The following is a 16,198-nucleotide window of genomic DNA, read 5'->3' on the forward strand; positions in this document are numbered from 1 at the left end:
AAAAGCAAAGCAGGTTTTTAATATTACTGACTGAAAAAATGGTTCTTTGACTGATTCAAAAATGTTTGATATTTCATTTTGGGTTAAATTCACCACCATGTGCTACCTTTATTTCCCCTTAAAGCTTTGAGTTAAAGACACATAGATTACTGCTGCATCCCTTAAATTAGAGTTACTCACTAAAAAAAAATGCAAAGCCCCTCTTGAGATCCTTACCAACCCCAGGGTGTAAAAAGCACAGAGTAAATCCATGGTGAAATGACAGATGACTGATGTGATGACAGATGTGTGCACATCAGAAAGTGTGCAGCGACTGATGAGCACAGAGGCATGAAGGGTGAGTGTGAGCTGTTGGTCAGGGTATGCCCAGTTCCCAGTATCTGACTGACTCCGACACACAGCATCTCCCTCTTCAGAGCAGCACTCTGTTTGACTGCATCTCTCCCTCACTCCTGCTCTCTCCTCCTCTCCCTCTCCCCTCCTCTCCCTTCTCTGCCGCTGCTGGTCTCACACTCTCTCCACTTGTTTTCTACAACCTTTCTTCCTCTTCAGACCTCCCTCCCTCTCTCTCTCTCTCCCACTTACTCTCCCTTTATTTTCATCCTCCCTCATCTTATCTCTCTCTGTTTCTCCCTCTTCCACTCTTTCTCTGTTTAAACAGAGGAATGCAGTATGTGGCAGGCTGTGGCTCTTTGGCTGTTGATACTTGCGACTCTGCTCCGGGGTGAGTGACTTTCATCGGTGCTTTGAGTGATGCTCGAACAAGTGTGTGTTTTCTGCATGTGCTGTGCACAGTGTGCATGTCTGTTGTTAATATCTGTGCACTCAGCAGCTCTTTTCAACACCGGCAGAGAGTCTGTTGGTGTGCAGCCAGACAGAGAAATGGATTTATTTTTATAATGAGCAAGCAACAATATGAAATTTAATCATCTTTACTGCAGATTGTAAAAGCTGGACTGTGCATTTTTTGTGATAGATAGATAGATAGATAGATAGATAGATAGATAGATAGATATGCAGGGAGAAACAGAGGGGTGATTATGAGGCCACTAGTGGTTAATTTACGATGGGAGGACATTATGGACACAGGGGACTATTAATTTGAATAATGGGCAAACCATCTGTGGAGACATATTGATATTAATTAAGGCCTAGTAAATAAATATGGATTTGACACTATACAGTAAGTGCATTACTCATGGACCATTAGCACTGTGTGTGGTCTATGAAGGGGTATTCACCGTTTGCCCGCAGGACAGGCACTACACAGCTATTTAAAGTGTATGTCAGTTTTTTAACTTATTCAGTTTCCCTCTGATATCCCCCAATAATAGTTCCCTTCACATCAAAGCTATTGCCTTGTGGAGAATGAATCAAAAGTGAATCGAAGTCTAGTGGTGGAGTTATAGGGCGAAGAGGGAGACAGTTCCCCGCTCTCATCGTCGTGAGTGCTGTGTGTGTCTGTCTGGGGTGTTTCAGTGTTTAATGGCCTCACTATTTCCTGCGTGAAATGAAAGTGACATTTTTACAGCAGTGGGAAAGACTCGGACTGTCTGCTGGTGATCAATCAGAGACGTAATTGATTAGGAGGAACAGGATTTTTTCTCTCTGGTCTCCTGCTCACATTCTTCTCTTTCTCCCACACACATTTTCATCCTGTGATCTCTTCTCCTGTCCTGTGTAGTTGAAACCAGTGGTATATCTCCCTATAGGCGACATAGGCAGCTGCCTTGGGCAGCCAAAATTAAAAAAAAAAAAAAGAAGAAGACCATCAGGGAAATGGTGGAGTGGTGTAGAGTATATAGAGAGTCTTAGACTAAGAGAAAATGAAAAGGCAAGACACCCGGGGTGCAATACAAAATGAGAAGAAGATTAATTTGCGCACACAGTATCTCTTCCATCTCTCCATCCATTTTCATCCACTTATCCGGGGCCGGGTCGTAGGGGCAGCAGGTTGAGCGAGGTACTCCAGACGTATTTCTCCCCAGCAACATACTCCAGCTCCTCCTGAGGGATTCCCAGGCGTTCCCAGGCCAGATGTCATGATCCCTCCCGCATGTTCTGGGTCTACCTTGGGGCCTCCTACCAGTTGGATGTGCCCAGAGAACCTCTAATGGAAGGGGTCCCGGAGGCATCCTGATCAGATGCCCAACCACCTCAACTGACCCCTTTTTGACATGAAGGAGCAGCGGCTCTACTCCGAGCTCCTTACCCTACCTCTACGGCTGAACCCAGCCAACCCACAAATGAAACTCATTTCGTCCGCTTGTATCTGTGATTTCATTCTTTCGGTCACTACCCAAAGCTCATGACCATAGTTGAGGGTTGAGACGTAGATGGACCAGCATGTCGCAAGCTTTGCTTCCGGCTCAGCTTCCTCTTCACCAGGATGATCCAGTGCAATACCTGCGTCACTGCTGATGCTGCACCAAACCACCTGCCCATCTCACAATTCATTTTATCCTCACCCATGAACAAGATCCAGAGATCCTCAAACTCCTTTGCTTGGGGCAGTAACCCACTCCCAACCCAGAAGGGGCAATCCACCGTTTTCTGGCAGGGAAACATGGCCTCAGACTTAGAGAAACTGACTCTCATCCCGTGCTTCACACTTGGCTGCAGAGTGCCCCAGTGGATGCTGCAGGCCATGGTGTGATGAAGCCACAAGAGAGCAGAGATGCAAATCTGAGGTCCCCAAATTGGACACTTTCCTCACCCCGGCTTGTCACAGATTCACATTTCTGATGGAGGCCAACATCCACTGAGAACGTGTTTGACCTTGTGTCAAGTATGTGGACAATTTCCTTTGTGTTTATTTGTGTTGATTTCGTTCTTATTAATGATAATGTCATAAATATAATCATGATAATTTGTGTTTACGGGGTTGTATGCGCTAGGTCAGGCGCTGCTTAAAATGTTACCTTTTCTTACACCACTAAAAGCCCACAGTCTCTTTTATCTCCATTGGAGCATGTCTGCTCTCCCACTGTTAGTTTGTTTCTCCTTCTCTTTCTCATTCACCTCGCCTTTAGTTTTCTACACCACTTTCACCCAAACGATCCATCAATCATTGTAATCACACCGTTTTTCTGCCATTGCTCTCTCTTCAGTGCTTTCTCCTCGTCTCCCCTGGAACAGCTTTCTCGTTGTAACTGTCACTTTTTTTTCTCTTGCTCCTCTTTTGTGATTCAACTCTCACATTTTTCCATCCCATCATCTCCTCTCCATTGAACTCCCCTCCTCTATTCAGTATCAGTGCAGGGTCCTCACCAGCGGTTTCTGCTCAGGGAGCTGCTGAGGGACTACAACCCCATGGAGAGACCGGTGGCCAACGACTCCCAGGCTCTCACTGTACAGTTTTCCTTCACTCTAATGCAGGTCATGGATGTGGTACGCGTGGCACAAACGCACCATAAACATACTTATACCCCCATACAATACATTCATACAAGAAACATACTCTTTATATCACTCCTAATGTAATATTATCTAAGTCCACTGTAAAATACTTTCTAAAGTCCAAAGCTAATGAGGTCTCATCGGTCCGAATTATTTAAATCAAATGGATATCTCCAAAACTGTATTCCTGTTGAGCTGCAGCAGAGGGATAGTAATACAACAAGGGAATTTCATGCTAGAAAGGCTGTGGAAGAGCCTGGTTTTTCAGACTGCTGAAGCCTTACATTAGCTTTACTTGAACTTAGGAATGCATACTGACACAGTTTTGTCCCCCACCATCTAAATCGGAATTACATTACAGAGGGATCTCTCTCTGGATTAAGTAGCACGAATGTTTAAGTCACATTATTCAAAGCTAAATGACATATTGTTGAATAACTACATTTTACATCAGATAACAAAATGGCTAATCACAAGATATCAAATATGGGGCAAGCGTGAACTCCCGGTTAGGATTCCTTCGGTGATCATTGTTCAGGAGGTTTTTACCATGAGCTGAATTATCCGCTGAGATCTCTTCCCCTGCAAAACAAACAGACCAGGTAATTAAAACCTATAAAAACATGAAATATAAAGCTGTTTCACGTCACACATCAGTGTTTCTTTGACTCGTTGCAGATGGCCCACTAGCCCAGCACCTGCTAATTTGTGCTCACCTCTCTGATAACTTAAGATCGAGACATTTAAGAAGTTTTTACCGGAAGCTGAATCATCAGCAGAGGTCTCCTCCTCTCCAAAAGAAATGAACGTGGTGATTTAAATTTGTAGAAGCACTGAATAAAGTGGTTTCACGTCAAAAATCAGTGTTTTTCCGATGCTGCTTGTCGTGCAGGGGGCTGCCAACTATGTTAGCCGACATGAGAACATGAATGGCCCTGACTAGAGGCAGTGTTTGGTTTGTCTGTCCTGGGCTACTGTAGTAACATGGCGGTGCAACATGGCAGACTGCGTGGACGAGGACCAGCTCCCTATGTAGATATAAACAGCCCATTCTAAGCTAACAAAAACACAATTCTTATTGCAGGTGATAATACACTACAGAAAACATACTTATATTTCATTTCAGCTAACATATCGCCCTAAATCCTACACACCGGACCTTAAAATCACCTCTTCTCTTATATGTTTTGTGTTATTCAAGGATGAAAAGAACCAGATCCTCACCACAAATGCCTGGCTGCAGATGGTGAGTATAATGAATAACATTAATGGTGTGATATTGATCTGAGTGGTAAAAATCTTTTCGTATGTCCCCCCATCACTTGTGGGATCAGTTACACAGATTCACTCCAGTTGCTGGTTGGGGTTCAGTCATGATAATGGACACATAATAAGAGTGATAATTGAAGGCATTTCAACTTGAGTGCAGATTCTTTCATCATTCTGCTCCAAACATAGAAGAATTACAGTAATAATCTTCAAGGGCAAATTCAAGTGGCCTTAAAAACAATTCAACTGGCCTTATTACAAAAAGAGGAGGTTTGAGGGTCCTCCACCAGAAAATTTAGAGCATCAAACAGTTAACTTCCTGTATTGTGGAGGACTTTATAATCTGTACAGCATGCCATACCTCCTATCCTCAAACCTTGGTTTGAATAAGAAACACAACATCCTCCAAAAATTCCCCAAAAAGAAGAGCAGGGAGACAACGGAGGGAATGCAAAATACGTTGTGTGTACAGAGTAGACTGAAAATCAGAATGGCAGTGTGTGTGTTGTCTGTGTGTATCCATGTGTAGCGACCATAGGAAGCAAACTATGAGTCACTGCGAGAATGAAGCCGGGTTTACTTGTCTGACATGCCAACAAAAAAGATTCACCGGGATCCAAAAATGCGTTAAATTTATGAATAAAAAGGAATCAACTCATTGTAACATGAACAAACTCGTGATTAAAGTTATCACAGTGAACACCAGATGTGCGGTCAACGAGCCCGGTCTCAATCCAAAGTCAGCGAAATCCGGCTCTTGGGCAGTGACTTACGGCGTCAGAAACCAACGAAAAAGGCGTCCTTTATTGTCGGCATGATACGCAGTACGCAATATGTTATAGTTTAACTGTGCCTGGCGGCGTCAGGGGGAAACGCGGTGGGATAAGGACGAAAATTAAGCCATTGAAAGTCTGACTGAGGTGGGCGGGAGTGGTGGAGGATGGGTCAAACAAACACCGACTTTCACCCGAGTTGTTTTCATCCCGTGACATTCTAAAGCCAAAGCCTGTTCTTTTTTCCTAAACCTAACCACGTGTGTTTGTTGTTGAAGGAAAAAAATGTCAATTTGCAGTGTACTGACGTAGCGCTTTATTTTGAAAGAGACTGTGTGTAAGCATTAAATCACCTGTCAAAACGGAAGTGTATTTTGAAAGAAGACAATGCATGTCACAGGCAGAACTTGACACGGCGTCCCAGAACGCACCCAGGGTACCTTGCACATCATATGTGGACGTGGAAAGTCCATGACCAAACGTCAATATGTGACGAGGCCAGAGTGAGAATGTGTTGGGTCAACAAAAAGTATGGCGACACGCTCACCCTCTGTCCTACTAAAAAACACACAGGTGAATGGATTATGGATTATAAGTGTCACCGCCCATAGCCATGTGACCCAGCTCTCCCAGTAACAGCAAAATAATGAATAATAATATCCCAAAATACGAACACGAACATGTAGCAATCCAAAAAATAATAATTCATGGCTCCTACACCGTGTGTGTCTTTATGCTTTTGTTCAAAACCAGTGTTGTGCTTGTGTCTCCCAGCAGTGGTATGACCACTACCTCCAGTGGAACCAGTCAGAGTATCCTGGAGTTAAGAACCTCCGTTTCACCCCTGACCAGGTCTGGACACCTGACATACTGCTTTACAACAGGTATGTGAGGCATATACACACACACACACACACACACACACACACACACACACACACACACACACACACACACACAGTGCCATCACTCATCACTGTGTTTGCTGTCCTCCAGTGCTCATGATAAGTTTGATGCCACCTTTAAGACCAATGTGTTGGTAAACTCCAGCGGCTTCTGTGAGTATCTGCCTCCAGGTGAGTTTTTACACCTCAGCATTTTGTCCTCAAAACTAAACTACGTCCTCAGTCATCCTGCACACATGCAGTATTACTCATGCTGCAGCAAATGAATCCTGTAAGGATGTTTGCTGCAATCTACCATTTCCCTCTTCACTTACTTCCAGATGGCTGCACCGAAAAACAATGGTTATTTTTTGCCCCTATAACATATTTTCCCTTCCACTGTAAACTATTTCCCCCTGTTTTTTTTCCCAAGGAATATTTGTCAGCACATGTAACGTGGACGTGCGATGGTTTCCGTTCGACATCCAGCGCTGTGAACTGAAGTTTGGCTCCTGGACGTTTGATGGCTGGCTGCTGGACATCCAGATGAAGGAGGCAGACGTGTCAGGATACATGCCCAATGGAGAGTGGGACCTTCTGGGTGAGACAGGCTGTCAAGGCCCTGGAAGACAAACAGTGTTGCTTAGTAACAGTGCTTACATTACCACCATGGAGTCCTGCAGTGTAATTAGATTTTAGTGGGAGAAGTTGGAGTATGCCTCATGAACATTTCACTGGATAGAAATACAACTACTTAGTAATATCTGAACGACATATTTTGCCTCCCTGCAGACACCATTCTTAATTTTCATAAGATCTAATCTTTCCCTCTGCACTCGACTTTAGCTGTGCTCAATAAAATCTCTTTATGATGCTGGTGCTATGTCAGACTTTTCTCATTTCATAGCACATTCCATTTATTCGTTGTTTTCTCGTTTTCTCAACCCTTGCTGGTATTTCCTGCAATATAATGCTGTCGTTGCTGCACCTGCGTCTGTCTCTGTCCCCTCAGAGGTCCCTGGAGGTCGTCACGAAGTTTTCTACGACTGCTGTGCAGAACCTTACCCTGATGTTACGTTTGTGGTGACCTTACGACGGAGGACCTTGTTTTACGCTCTAAACCTCCTCATCCCCTGTGTTCTGCTCTCCTCCATGACCCTGGTGGTCTTTCTGCTCCCCGCCAACTCGGGGGAGAAGATCAGCCTTGGTGAGGAATAATAATAAGAGGAGGGTGGGGAAGAACAGGAGTGAAGGATGGTGTTAGAATAAGATAGGCTGAGAAAATATAAGATATGGAAAACGAGAGGTGCAGCTGCTGTGAGATAAAATATATTTCTTGCTGCCTATTCTTTACTCCTTCCCTGTGAAGGCATTTTTCACTCTTCTAGTGTTTCTCGTACAATCCCTCTCTCTCAACATTATTGGAAAACTCTCAATCAGCAATGCGTGAGCTTTTGTTGGGTGTCAGGAGGGCTAAGATGGAGAGAAGGAGAGACAAAGGGATGACAAAGACGGAAAAGGCGAGAGGAAGATGAAAAATCGAATTAGTTTTCCTGTGGGTGTCAGAGAGACAGATGATTGGAGCGACTCAAGAGCACCATACCAAATATACTGTTTCAATAAATGTACTCGCGTACTTTCTTCTCCAAAGGACTCTCCCTTTTCTTTCTCTGCACCCCACTACTCCCCGGTGTCATGTTTCTGCCTTTAGGCATCACGGTTCTGCTCTCGCTGACTGTCTTCATGCTGATGGTTGCAGAGATTATGCCTGCCACTTCAGATTCTGTACCCCTGATAGGTCAGTCTCTCTCCATGTGTGCACATGTGTGTATCTGTTAGTGGGTTTTGAGGTTTTGGGAGGACTGACATTGCTCATAGCATACAGATTGTCAGCAGCATTATGAGTGAAATGTGCTCTCCTCCTGTCTGTCTCAGGGCAGTACTTTGCCAGCACCATGGTGATTGTCGGGATGTCCGTAGTGGCCACAGTCATTGTCCTCCAGTTCCATCACCACAACCCCAACAGTGGACACATGCCACGCTGGGTGAGTTTTTAGTAATTATGATAAAATAATAAACTTTATTAATGGAGCACTTTTGTACAAAATATCAAAAACAATATTCAACAGCTGGATAATGCTAAACATGTGATTTAAAAGGTGATTTAAAGAAACTGTGTGTGGGGATTTAGTGGCATCTAGTGGTAAGGATTGCAAACTGCAACCAGCTGAAATTGTAATCTACTGGTTAGGATTTCTTCAGTGTTCATCTTTCAGGAAGTTTGTACCAGGAGCCAAATTATCCACAGAAGTCTCCTCTTCTACAAAACAAATGGACTTGATAATTTAAACCGGTAAAAACGTGAAATAAAGCAGTTTAACATTATAAATCAGTGTTTCTCCAATGCTGTTTGGCACATAACAGACAGCCTGCAAGTCCAGCACCTGCTAATTCGTGCTCACCTTTTTCTCTGTTAACTTGTTGTGTGCTCATCTTATTTCACTGATAACGTAAGATCCAGATGTTCAGGAGTTTTTTGCTGGGAGCCGAATTATTTGCAGAGGTCTCCTTCTTCAAAACAAATGGAACCGGTGATTTAAATCGGTAAAAATGCAAAAAAAAGCCAATGTTTGGTTTGTCTGCTCTGGGCTACTGTAGAAACATGGTGGTGCAACATGGCAGACTTTGCTGACAAAGACCAGCTCCCTATGTACATATAAAGGGCTCATTCTAAGGTAACGATAACAGGATTGTTATTTTCAGGTATACCCAAAGAAAACATACTAACCTCCTTAAACACACCTTTTAAGGAGGGCACATATTCAGCTAAGTAGATCTTCTCAGGCAGATTGCTCCAGAGTCTTGTGGCTTTAATAGGAAAGGCTGGATCACCCTTGGTGTTTATCTTTGACTCTGAGGCCACTGCACAAGGATCTTGGTCATTATCATGCGCTCGATAAAAGTTAAAAGTTTTGAATCAATTCTGCAACCAAAAGACAGCTAGTGTAGAGAATCAAAAGCAGATGTAATAGCCTCAGGGCTTGGGTTTAACGCCTGTCAAAGAATGTTTGATCAAGGCAGGTGAAAAGTGCACTGCAGTAATGTGAGGATGTGACGAAATAAAGGCTTGTATAAAGATGTTCAGTCTCTTTAAAACTAAATAGATCAAATCTTTGCAATGTTACCAACAAGACTAAAGACATCTCCTGATTCAAATTCAAGCTGGGATAAAATGTTAAACCAAGATTTATAGCTAGAGGTTTGATGTAGTATGAAAAGATTTGTGGCTGAACCACTGTCAGTCAAGACCACCTGAACTGAGACCAAGCCATGACCAAGACCGGAGTGTATCGAGGCCAAGACAAGACCAAGACTCTGAGGAGTTGAGACCATGTCAAGACCATATTAGTGGGAATCCCACACTGATTCATCTTCATTTACATACTTTATTGCCACACTGCATATATTTGCCTATGTATAAGTGTACTGTGAGAAATGCTTTGATGAAATGATCAAAAGAGTTTGCAGAGTGAAATTTTATGTGTGGGAATTTTCCTTTGTTTACTATGAACAGACAAATACAAACACTGAGGAGCTGATATCTACTTAACAGACTTTATTCACACTGCTTTTTGCAAAGGCAAAATCCAGAGTCGTCTTTGTCTGAGACTGATTGACAAGAGTACAAATGTGGCTGAGTCTGAAACAAGACCGTAACCTTCAAAAAATGGTCTTGAGACCAAGACTGATGTTAAATACTACAACACTAGGTTGAATCTGACCATGAAGTATCCTTTATGCTCATCTGATGTGTGTTTAAATGCGAAAATGTGCATCTGTGTACTTTAATTTTTTTAGCAATATTTGTGTCCTTGTATGTCAGGTGCACTTGGTTCTGCTGCAGTGGGTTCCTTGGTTCCTGCGGATGAAGCGTCCAGGAGAGGGAGCGGAGCCGCCTCTTTCCAACTGCCAAGACTCTCAGAGCAAGACCTTGTCCTCTCCCACTACCACCGCTACCACCACTACCATCCCCACGCCAGTGCCCCCCATCCTCCCCCCCAGCCTCAACTCCCTGCAGGCCAGTCTAGCTCAGCTCAACCACCCTCTGTTGCACCAACTGCCCCACCGGCGCAACTCTCAGGCTGTGATCCTCCCTAATCATGTCCACAGAGAACCCAGCCCCAATCCACATCCACAGCCCAATGGCCACTTGCTTTACATGGGCTTCCAGACCTTCCAAACCACGGCAGAGCTGGAGCCGGTTCAGAGGAACAGAACCACAAGTCATGGGAGGGTTAACAGTGGACTAGGTGGAGGGGAAGGAGAGGGAGTGGGAGCAGCAGGAGGACCAGCTGGAGACACACCTATCCATCACCACCTCCCGTCATCCAAGTTTGGGAGCCCCCCACAGGAAAATCAACTGTCCCCGGACCCTGACCCATCAACCACATCCTCTGGACCCTGTGGCCTAGATGCTGGGGCCGGAGCAGGGAGATCAGCCACTGTACACACCCACAGTGGTGTGATTCGATCTGTGGCAGTGGACAACCAGCTGCAGGCTCTTCTGGTGGAGGTGCAGTTTTTGGTGGAGCGTGTTAAGGAGCAGGACCGGCAGCTCAGTTTGGCGGAGCAGTGGCAGTTTGCTGCAGCTGTCATCGACCGCCTGTGCCTGGTGGGATTCAGTGTTTTCAACATCATCTGTACCATCGCTATTCTCATGGCTGCACCCAACTTTGGAGAGGCACTGTCAAAAGACTTCCTCTGACAGACCAAAAAGAAAGGGATGTGACAGAGTGGAAGATTTTAAGGCATAATGCAGATGATGATTTGTTGGAAGCACAACTGCTGTTAATGACACCAGGGCATGCAGCAGCAGACATTTCCTATTTGGTACGCTGGAGAGGCACATGTGGAGTGGACTATGATTTGGAAACATTATGGTGCGATGTTACCATTTTTCATGATAGAATATATCTAATGATGCGCACATATAGAGTTCATACATTCTTTTTGTAAACGTTTCTATGGAAGTTTGATTGATGTGTTTGTTTCTCCCAAAAGGCAGCACTCCAGTCTTAAAAAAGCGAAAGAATCGTCTCATGCATTGATCATTTTTGTGAATTTTGTTTTCAGCTAATGGACTGTCAACTGAAACCTTTAACAGAGCATCAAATGATTCATTGGAATATGGATGGTTGTGGATTTCTTCTTAAAGTTTGACAGTTAAATAAGAAGGGAAGAGGTTCTGGAACAGTTGTGTGAATGAGGATCCAAAAGTAAAATCATCCCAGAATTTATGTGAGATCTGGAAAGCATGACTTTACTAAATTTGTTATAAAGTATTTGTACTGCCGTCTTTGGATGCTACATGAAGATGCTCAGTAGAGAAACGTGCTGCATGTAAACCTGCATTTCCTGACAATACAGACTCAGATTATCTGTGTGCTCTTCTGTTATAAGTCACTTCCCCCAAGTATTATTTATACTGTGGCACACACATTTTGTTACCACTGATGGGTTTCTTTGCAGGATTTTATTTTTTTTAGAATTTCAATTAAATTTTGAATCTCATCCAAGGTTTTCCCAAGGTTTCTTTTTTAACAGGAAACCCAGCGTCATTGTGATCAGTATTTTTCCTCATGAATACTCTTTATCACAATCATACAGCCTGAACATCCTCCATGTAATGGGATGATGACACTGATGATTCATTTCTGCAGCACCTTTAACAATCATGTTAGCTTCATTTTATACTGTAGTCTTCTATGAAGCAGAAAACACACTAATATCCATGGATGGATTACTGAACAGGCCCTACTTGGCACAGGGCCCAAATTGTCAGGGCCCACCTGCAAAATGTCACTTAAATGAATGCATACCAGCTAGGAAGAGATACAAAATAACCACATAGAGACACAAAAAGACTGCATAGAGATGCAAGGGAGCTGCCAAGAGACCAATTTACAACAAAAAGGGGCAGAACAGCCACAACTAGACATAACATGACCACAAGGAGACACAAGATTACCTCAAAGAAACACAGAAAACAACCAAGCAAGACAGAAAATGAGACCCAAAAATGACACAAAATGACCTCAAAGAGACACAAAAGGACCTGTCATGGGCAGCCCACTCTGACATCTCTCCACTTAGTGCATGTATAGGTCCAGTTTGTGCATGTGTGTGTTCGGACCTGTGTGTAATTGACAACAGAGTGTAAAATTGAATTTCCCCTCGGGGATTAATAAAGTATATATAAAAAAACAGAGACAAAGAGACACAAAAGGACAAAACAAGATACAAAATGACTTCAACAACTCCAAAGAGACATAAAATGACCAAAAAAGGACACAAATGACCTCAAAGAAACACTAAATGACCAAAACAGACACAAAATGGTTTTAAAAAGACATAATATGACCAAAAAAGATACAAAATAACTTCAAGGAGACACAAAATGACCGAAAAAGACAGATAATGGCTTCAAAGAGACACAAAAAGCCCAAAACAGACACAAATTACCTCAAAGAGACACAAAAGGACCAAATAAGACACAAAATGACTTATAAGAGACACAAAATGGCCAAAAACATACAAAATGACTTCAACAAGACACAAAATGACCAAAAAAGACAGGAAATGCCTTCAGAGAGACACAAAATAAACAAAGAAGACACAAAATGACCTCAAAGACACACAAAAATGACCTCAAAATGACAAAAAAAGACACAAAGTGATGTCAAAGAGACACGAAAGAACCAAACAAGACACAAAATGATTTAAAGGAGACACAAAATAACCAAAAAAGACAGGAAATGTCTTCAAAGAGACACAAAAATGACCAAAAAAGACACAAAACAACCAAAAAAGACAGGAAATGCCTTCAAAGAGACACAGAATGAACAAAGAAGACACAAGATGCCTTCAAAGAGACACAAAAATGATCAAAAAAGACACAAAGCGACGTCAAAGAGACAAAAGGACCAAACAAGACACAAAATGACCTAAAAAGACAGGAAATACCTTCAAAGAGACACAAAATAAACAAAGACAACACAAAATAACCTCAAAGACAAAAAATAAATGACCAAAAAGAGACAAAGTGACGTCAAAGAGACACAAAAGGACCAAAAAAGACAGAAAATGATTTAAAGGAGACACAAAATGAACAAAGAAGACACAAAATGACCTCAAAGACATAAAACGACCAAAAAGAGACAAAGTGATGTCAAAGAGACACAAAATGACCAAAAAAGACGCAAAGTGACATCATAGAGACACAACAGCACCAAACAAGACACAAAATGACCTCAGAGACACCTGAATGAAAAATAAAAGAATAAATAAATAAAAGGCATCCTGCTCTGATTTGGAGGAGGTGGTGGGGCCTTTTCCATATCTTTGCCCAGGGGCCCGTTATCTCACAATCCGCCCATGCCAACATCCCTTAAAAACACAACCTGCACACTGCCATGCAGATTTTTTCTTTTCTCTTCTTTCTTACCTTAGTCATTCCCTTGTTTTGAGCTGAGAGGGTTGTTTAAAGTATCTCTTGTGTTTGTGAATGAAGGATACACTTCAGCTAGCACAAAGAATTCAAAGCACTGGTTTCATAGTGTGAAACAACATTGTCCTTCTGTGCAGACGTAGATAAGGTGTAGACTGCAACATGTGGGAGAGAAAAGACAAGGTCAGCTTTCCAAAAACCCTTCTTCACAAGGCTTTTATCTTATAGACACACACTCCAGCACACATCTCCTCACGCTTATGTATGCAGAAAATCCTAATCTCTATGACCCTGGATATGCCTATGTAAAATGAGCCATACATTTTGCAGAGGTGTTGGGACAATGTGAATGCCAGTAGGTTGTGACGGACGGAGGAGTGAATCTTGTGAAACGAACGGCCTTGTCTTTTGTACTCTCTGGACATGCATCTGGCCCCCCTCCCTTCCATCAGAGTTTAAAAAGGACGCTGAAACAGAGGGCAGGAGGAGGGAAGGAGAGGAGGGTTATGAGAGGAAACAAGAGCCAGAGAGAGGGAAGTCAAGATGGAGGTAATGAAGCGCAGCAATAAAGAGGGCAAAGGGAGGAAGGAGAGATGGAGGAGAGGGCTATGCTGAGGCACAGAGACAGAGAGGAAACTGAACGACGGAAAAACGAACAAGGTGGTTGCATGGTTGAGAGAAACTGAGGAGGGAGGGAAAAAAATGTGCTGAGAGAGCAAATAGGGCCCGATAAAGTTTTTAACTGATTGGTCATTAATGAGAGAGGGAGAGGAGGAGGAGATGACTGAACCCCCCCTCCTCCTCCTCCTCCTCCTCATCTGGGATGCTGCTGCTGCTGCTAAACTGTACTTAGACCAGCATTTCAGGGTGACTGGACATATATTCTGAATTGGCAAAGAATATCTTGGCAAACATTCCCATGTAAAATGATTGACTATGAAATAATGCAAACACCTTATGATGGTTGAATTTGGCTAATTGCTGTCTTGGCGCGGCTGTACGCAAACCTTCAGCACAAAGGCTATAAATTAGGCCTTAAACTTTTTCATAGTGCATGTGCAGGCAGGGCGGTTTACTATAGAAGCAATTCACAATGAATTTCAATGGCCTACTGAGCTTCTTTTGTCTGTGTGACTGCCAGGGCTGCACAGCTGAGAGATGCAATACAGCACAGGTAATAAATCTAAGATACTCCCCTCCTCCGGTGACTCAGTCATCCACCTGCTCCGTGTTGACAGCTCACGCAGAGCTGTTTGTTCAGAGAAGAAGCAAACCGCGTCATACAAAACAGTGGAGCGTGATGCAGCGAGTAGGAGAGTGGGATGCAGGAATCTTTAGTATCAAGGGGCCTCTGCAATGTGTAGCTGCAGTTGTCGCACAAATTTGCACCCACGTCCAGACACGTGAAACAGCACAAGCACAAAAACCCACTCACGCATCAAGTGGTGAGAGTCAGGACCCTGCCGCAGACCTAATGCAGTAACCACGCGTACTCCCAAAGCTCTCTGTCTCTTTATGTTCTCTCTCTCTCACACACACACACGAGGTTCACTTACACTGCTGCTTGTGCAGTGCTGACAGTTCTGTATTGTGTTTGCTCATGAGGGAAAAAGAAGAGAGGGAGAGGATATAAAAGATGGGAGTAATCGTTGATAAAAACATCCTGTATTTTAAAAGAGTTAAATAGAACTACTGGAATAACAGAGAGCTATGGCGTTTAGTTAAAAACGCATTTAGTTTAACCACTTATTCCAGTTCAGTCGGCTTTTCCCACTTTAAAGGTCCAGTGTGTATGATATAGGGGCATCGTGTGGCAGAGAGGGTATAAGGTATTCATAACTTTTTTTAAAATTAGATTATGATGACAAGTGGCAACCTCACGTTAACTTTAAAAGTGCCAAAAACTGCAGTTCCTCGAGTGGCCTCTTGAGGCTTGGCTCCAAGAGTGAGTCAATCCTCATAAGGCCCGTTTCCAACGCAGGAACTTCGGGGTAATTTTACGGGGCCGGGGCCGTTGGTGCGTGTCTCCACCGCAGGAACCACCCCCGAAGGACAGAGTTCTGGAACTTTTACAGGGGCTATACAAGTCCCTGCCCCGGAGTAGGTATTCAGAACAGCCCCGAAAAACTGCTGGCTGGGGCTTGGGGTTTACTTGGTGCTGATTGGATATACACAAGGCAGAATGTGACGTCAACAGAAAGCAACAAAACAGCTGGCACTTTTAAAACTCAGCAGACGAGGGTTAGCTCGTTCATAGCTTCCACCGCCCTGTAAACAAACTCAATAACTGGTCCGTGAAAAACATATTTTTTCCAGCGGATATCTTAGTTACAACATGATTGAGCTAGCAAAGCAGTTTTGTGTTG

At 43.4% G+C, this 16,198-nt stretch overlaps 1 protein-coding gene across 1 annotated transcript; it reads left to right on the top strand.

Annotated features, from left to right (window-relative positions):
• Positions 1–631: 631 nt before the first annotated feature.
• LOC126391835 (neuronal acetylcholine receptor subunit alpha-7-like) lies at positions 632–11,801 on the top strand. The gene is made up of 10 exons (XM_050046790.1): positions 632–724; positions 3,251–3,390; positions 4,601–4,645; positions 6,216–6,325; positions 6,438–6,517; positions 6,759–6,926; positions 7,338–7,532; positions 8,037–8,123; positions 8,261–8,370; positions 10,209–11,801. The coding sequence occupies exons 1-10, from the start codon at positions 673–675 to the stop codon at positions 11,088–11,090; spliced, it is 1,869 nt and encodes a 622-aa protein (XP_049902747.1). The 5' UTR covers positions 632–672; the 3' UTR covers positions 11,091–11,801.
• The last annotated feature ends 4,397 nt before the right edge of the window (positions 11,802–16,198 follow it).

This window comes from Epinephelus moara, chromosome 6 (assembly GCF_006386435.1).
Source record: "Epinephelus moara isolate mb chromosome 6, YSFRI_EMoa_1.0, whole genome shotgun sequence".
Lineage (NCBI taxonomy): Eukaryota > Metazoa > Chordata > Actinopteri > Perciformes > Serranidae > Epinephelus > Epinephelus moara.